The 7,016-nt window shown below is 28.1% G+C and overlaps 1 protein-coding gene across 1 annotated transcript in view; it reads left to right on the top strand.

Moving 5' to 3' along the window:
* LOC119684486 overlaps positions 1 to 6,438 on the top strand; it is a 9,257-nt gene extending 2,819 nt beyond the window's left edge. Inside the window, exon 3 of the mRNA XM_038098535.1 lies at positions 6,363 to 6,438. Within this exon, the coding sequence (XP_037954463.1) occupies positions 6,363 to 6,438 (76 nt within the window). The remainder of the gene's footprint in view (positions 1 to 6,362) is intronic.
* The last annotated feature ends 578 nt before the right edge of the window (positions 6,439 to 7,016 follow it).

The following is a 7,016-nucleotide window of genomic DNA, read 5'->3' as shown; positions in this document are numbered from 1 at the left end:
CGTTATCAATAAGTAAGTAATTTTTTGAAGTACGAAGATTTAAAGCAAAAGATTTTTCCAAAGACCACGATGATGTATACTTAGCGATGTTGGATATTTCTTTAGCTCAAAAAACCTCATAGTTGAATTTTTTTTTTTGGATTTTATATTTTTCTTTACCCTTTTTTATTTGGAATAGATATGTTGTCATACACACCTCATCATTCTGTTAGAAAAAGTTTAGCTCATGTGGTAAAGAAGTTATAAAAACCAATATGTGGTATGGTTGAACCAAGATGATACGTCGAGTAAGAATATTCTGACACTGCCTACAGTGTTTTCGTAGATAAACAATGAAGGCAAATGCGTAAAAAAAATAAATACATTAATAATAGTTTAAAAACCTGATTTTTTTCATTGAAATTAACAATTATTTCATTGGATACAACAATAACAATACAAAAAGATACTCAAAGCCAACATTTTGCTTCAACATACTTGACTTTTTATTTAAAATTTCAAGTCTTATAAGATGGAGAAATGAACCGTTAAATATTCACTTTGGGAATTATCCATGCATTCTGTTCTTACAGTATGAAATTTAAATGAGCAACTTTTGAAGGCATATTTACGAGAATATAACGAAATTAATATTTCATATAAATTTTATTACTGTTAATACTATAAACAATTGTTTTTAATCAATGAAAATCCATAAAAAACGTTTTCAGGAGTTTATAGGTAAAACCGTGCCATTACATTTCAGAATATATTTTAAGTGTAATCCTGCGACCACCACAAGCATAACAAAAATTCATATTTCATTTTATGTATTCAGTAAAAATTTGGATAATTTCTTTTATTTAACCATTTTACAAAGTAAAATTGATAATAAAAAAAGAAGTTGACAATAATACCTTCACCAATTATTCAGAACTTTGCTTCACAGGCACATGACATGAGGAATTACTTGCATGGACTTAAGCGAATGTATCTGTGCGTAACATTATTGATACGTGTTGCGCATCCTTGCAAATTTTCATTTTAATGCAATTGCTTTATTTATTATTTTGATCCCATAGGGAAATATGCTAAATATTTATGAGGAACTCATTGCTATGCCAATGCATATTTCAATAAACGAAATTTCAATTTGAAGCTCAAACACAGCGAAAAATACACTGGCAGGGCAAATGTAGGCAGATGCTGGATGATACTTGCTAGGAGCAATTATTTCGGAAAGAAAAATTTTATTAATTATTGGGCTTCATCTGAAAGAGATATAAGATATATTCATTTTAACAGAAAAAAATTTTTGATTTATGAAGACTTTATGGTACTTTTAATTAAAGTTTTGAATAGGTAGAATAAAATTTTCAGAGATTTTTTTTTAACAAATGTACCTTCTAAAATGTATATAAACTACCAGTGAATACGAGTATATATGAATAGTAATTCTCTCTATTATGAAAATATCTTTGGTAATATTAACGAATTTTTAGATATTTTTTCAAGTTTTTATATTCTATACAAAATATGTTAGAAATTTCTGTTTTCGATAACCGTCAGAAACAACAATTCAAATAATTATTAAAATATGCATGAAGGATATATGCAAAATTATTGCTGGGGCATATATGAGCATTTGGGAAAAATAAGGAGAAATAAAATGAAATTATATTTTCGGTGAATTGAAAAAGATAGAAAAAGCAAGAACGCGATATTACAAAATTCAAAAATAAGAACGAATGAAATACTTCAACACATGTCAGTGGAAGTGTCAGTTGAATTATTTAAAAACTCAGTAACTCAGTAACTCGGTAACTCAGCAATCAACAGTTGTAAAGAGAATAAAGTGAAAATGACGATTGTATCCATACAACTGTTTGGGGATTACGGTGACCCCCAGACACAAAAATTTAACATTTAACACAAAAAACGGGGTTGATCGGGATATGTGCATGCAAAGGTAGGTGCACAAGTTCAATGCAGGAGCTTAAGTTTAGCAAAGGTGGCATCAGCGGTGATGAATGTTGATGAAGGCAGTGGATGGATGACGAGCAAGTGGTTTGGTTTTCATTGGTATAACTGTGGCCGTATATGTACGTTTCTGGTAACATATTTATGTAAATTTCATAAATAACTTTTTACGAGTGTTTATGCATAAAATAAGATATACAAACAGACAGTTGCCATAAAATGCACCGCACAAATCCTATGAGAATTTTTAACAAAATCAAATTATTTATGAATTTCACAAGTAAACAACATAAAAAGAGAAGATATAGAAAAAAAATTATAACTTTATCAGGAAACGAATCTGTGTTGTTTCTCTATTTAAGTTGTTGTAAAATCATTTTTTTAGAATTCGTTAACTTTTGTTTTTTTCTTGTTTTTTTTCTTATTTGGTGACATATTTCCATAACTAAATGAATATGGAGTGATTTTAGAACTGTTTGTGAGATTTACATACATTTTTGATAAAATATTGCAGAAACTAAGTTGTCACAGTTGTGCACTGTCATATGGAAAAGTCCCATTGGAATTAATTTCATTTAATATAAAATTAATTTTACGACATGTATAATTAAATTTTACACTCATTTAGATTTATAATTTCAAATCAGCTTTATTCTATTTTTAAATTTAAAATAATGTTCATGACTTTTACAAAAATAAGAATACTACAACATGTATAAGTAATGTTATACATTGTATTTAAAGAATATAAGCTAAATGCAGTACCGCGCCTGGAGTATGTAATAGTCCAGAGTATAGTATAGAGTAGTTCTATAATATCTAACCCGATACACAAGAATTTAAGTATGTCGGCTGTATTTAACGTAATATTATAGAATCTAATCTAGGTTCGATGACCAGAAGAATTCAAAAATATTGACCGAAATTGTTTGGTAGATATTAAGTATAATTTGAAATTAATTATACCAACATTATAATAAGATAACAATTTTATACTAGTTACAGTAAAAGTTCTTATGTCTCATATAAAGTTATGTGAACAACTACCTTCCTTAGGAATGAGAAGAATATTTGTTTAGAAAACCAAATATTTTTGCCTTTATTATTTTGTTTTGCTTAATACAAAACTAAAGCTTACAACTGAAATAATTTTTTTAATGTCTTCAAGATTTGCAATCTATGTATAACTTCACAACACCTAAATTTCAGTAGAAAGATTGAAGTAACATGAAGTTAAGTATACACTATGATCAAAAAAGAACGAAAATTTAAAAAAAAAAACGCAAATTTTAATTTTAAATAATTTTCTTTATTATCGCCTTTAAAGTACTCTCCTCCTGTGGCGATACATGGATGCCAACGCTTGATCCAATTTTCCATACAAGTTTTATAGACCGCCGAAGGTATGGCCTTTAGTTCACGCAGTGAATTTTCTTTTATGGCCTCTATAGTCTCAAAACGCGTTCCTCGCAATGACAATTTGAGTTGGGGGAAGAGGAAAAAGTCACACGGACCCATATCTGGAGAGTACGGTGCTTGGTTGATAATATTAGTGGAGTTTTTGGCCAAAAACTGAGCCACAACAAACGTTGTGTGAGCGGGTGCGTTATCGTGGTGTAAAAGCCATGAATTTTCCTTCCATAAATCTGGCCTCTTTTTGCGAATGGCCTCACTCAAACGACGCATAATGCCGGAAGGAATTCATAGTGCACCACACCACGAATATCGAAGAAAACAGTCAGCATAACCTTGATTTTGGACCGAGTTTGGCGTTCTCTTTTCGGTTTTTGGCTCACCTTCGAAGTACCATTCGGTCGATTGTTGTTTGGTGGTCATGTCAAATTCATAGACTCATGTCTCATCACCAATTATGATGCGTTCGATGAATATGGGGTCACTATCTGCGTTGAAAATCATCTCTTTGGCCATATCACAACGACGCTTTTTTTGAATGAAATTTAGCTAAAAATCGCCACAGGAAAATTTTTCGACTTTTTGTATAGACGCCAAGCAAAAACTAATCGTACGATATGCGTTAAACTTTGACAGAATGTGTATAATAGTGTTGCCAGTGTGAAAATAAAAAAAATTTACCGATTGTATAAGCGCGGGAATTCAAAGTTCTTTTTTGATCACAAGGTACCATCTTTAGAAACACTAAATTGCAATTAACTGCTTTATTTAAAAAGTAAATAATAACAGTCTAAAATTTAGTAGGAAGGAATGTAAATTTAAAGGCGAAGAAATTGTACGCAAAGGGATGAGTGTTTAAAAACCACCTGGTATTTAGTTTATTCCTATTGAGAAGTGAATTCAAGTAGAACATTATTAACGTAGAATATAATTAAGTTTGGGTCAGACTATCACGGCAGGAATCATCATATAGTTTTGTGAGTCAAATGTCTTGTGAAAACCGATATATTAGTACAGAATTAATTGTAAATTAAGTCCAAACTTTTAGGTTTGGGGTGTGTTGACTTTGACCTGACTGGTGAAAGAAATTATACTTTTTTTACTTCTTTGGCAATTAGTACATTATTTATAGTTTTAGTTCAATAATTTTACATTGCACATCAGGAGATTGATACTGTGAAACGTCTAATAAGAGCTTTAAATCGGTTTTTATAAGATAATTCAAACCTAACATAAGAATTAAAAGACATAAGAATTTATTTAAGAAAGATCTCCAATTATACCATATGTGATTTGAACACCTGATATTTCAATAATCTTTGCTAATAATATTGAAACCAAATTTCATAAATAATATTATGTTGAGACTATTTTTATGTTACACTATATTTAACTTAATAAATAGGAAGCAATATGTGTCAATTTTCATACAAAATTAATACAAAATCCATATGATAATATAAAAAAGAATTTTAATAAGTAAGATTTAAACAGATTATAGCTTAAATACTTTTCATTTCATTAGAAAATTCGAAACACTTTTTATATAGATATATGTAAACACTCTTAAATAAGATTGTTGAGTAGATTCAAACGGCCCTATTAACCATAACCAAATATTGCACCTGTTAGAAGTCGTTGACAATTAAGGATAATGCAATATGGAACAACCATTATTTTTAATTTTAGTAGTGCAAAAACGATTTTGAAACTTAGTAATGCTGGTGAGGGTGGTAATCTCTAGAAGTCGAGTTGCACCCATGCCAACCATTATTTACAATAAGGAAAGACCCTTGAAATCTTACAGAAGCGATTAGACGATGTTCTACTTGATATATATGGCTGTTAATTTAAAATAATGTTATTCTAATAGATAGTATCTAATAGATACTGAATATAAAATTACTCGGAAAACTAAATAATATTATTTATTTAATTAAAAAATGTTTATAATAATATTTAATTAATATTAATATTAAAAGATTTAGTTTTCATATACACTTAGGATAAAAACGTACTAAGTTTTTATTATAATTAATAATTTCATGCAGAATTAAACATTTTCAAAATGATTTATTTATATACGCCGAAAAATATGTTTTTATATATTTTAGAAATTTTTCATTTAATTCAATTTTGATGTAATTACATAAATAAATATGGTATATTAATAAAAACGAACAAAATGATTTCAATTTATTTTTGCAAATTTTAAAAACAACTGTGATTTCAACAAAAATTCATATAATTTCATATTGATTTCGATAAATAAATTAATGCTATATTTAACCTAATTTTATTGCATAAACAAATTTGAATTATAGTTATGAATAAATGTTTTGATTTTTTGTGTAAATGTATCTTAGCTCCAAGCATTACAAAGGTTTGAAATATTGAACAGCTTCATTAACCTATTCAATACAATTGATGAGGTATACATAAATCTCTTAAAATGCAATGACATCAATATAATTACAATAATTCTTTTAATGAGGTTAAATCATAATAATCTATTTGTACAATTATAATGTTTTGTATTTGTACCTAAAATGAGAACAATTCATATAAAATTAAATATATGTCAAAAGCCTTATGGGGTTTTCGATTGGTAAATCTGGTGTAATTTTTTCAATCGAGATGTTCTTTTAATGGACTGTTAGTGCAATTTTATTTTCGATTGCTGAATCTGGAGCAAAATATATAACACTCGCGATTAATTTATAACACTCTAGATATTTTGCTAAAGTAACAAGATTATCCTGAACTTAACATCTGTTTTTTATGATTGGACAGATATATGGTACTATGATTTAATTCAATATATATTTGTGAAAAATGTACATGGGTTCTAACACGACTAAAAAAATTATAAATTACTCTAAAAATGTTGCATTAGACAATAGATTGAATCCCGATTTACCAATCGAAAATTTGATTTGAATTTGCTCCTAAAAAAATTTTAAATTAATATATTGTTTGTTTGCTATTAGATTAGCAAACAATGTCATTCAAATATCATTAACACGTCAATTCATAGAGTTGGAACTTTTTGAGGATATTTTCTGACGACTTCTTGGCATATAACTGATAGCAGCTTGCTTTTTGCGTGACGGGTATTTCTTTTCAGAACATCACATCAAAATTTTTTAGGTAGTTCTATGCAAAAACCCAGTGGTGAACCCAGAAGTTCCCATACCTGTACGACAATACGCTCTGGTTAGAGCAAAGGACTAAAAGAAGAAAAGATATCTTTCTACCGACATGAGTAAGGAAATGATGATGATTCTAAGCAAAGTTTTTTTTAAATATCCGAATATTTTTGGAAAATACATTTAAAAATTTTTAAAGTACTTATTTTTATTTAATTTTTATAAAAAATACTAAACTATCATCATAATATTTTTTCAAAGAATTTTCAGATTGTTAAGCATCGTTCTTCTGTAACTGTTCATTTTAGATTATCCACTACAGCTTATTTTTAAAAACCAGATTTATTCATAATGATTCACATACTATAAAAATTTGTTAGTTTTTTGATAGAACGGTTTTTTCATATAAAATAACCTTTGATATCTTCTATCGTAATAAATAGTGAAAATATATACGAACGCCATCTAATCACATACAACTTTTTTATATAAATT

The sequence above is a fragment of the Teleopsis dalmanni genome, chromosome 1 (genome assembly GCF_002237135.1).
Source record: "Teleopsis dalmanni isolate 2A chromosome 1, ASM223713v2, whole genome shotgun sequence".
Classification (NCBI taxonomy): domain Eukaryota; kingdom Metazoa; phylum Arthropoda; class Insecta; order Diptera; family Diopsidae; genus Teleopsis; species Teleopsis dalmanni.
This window is presented reverse-complemented; position numbering and strand designations above follow the sequence as displayed.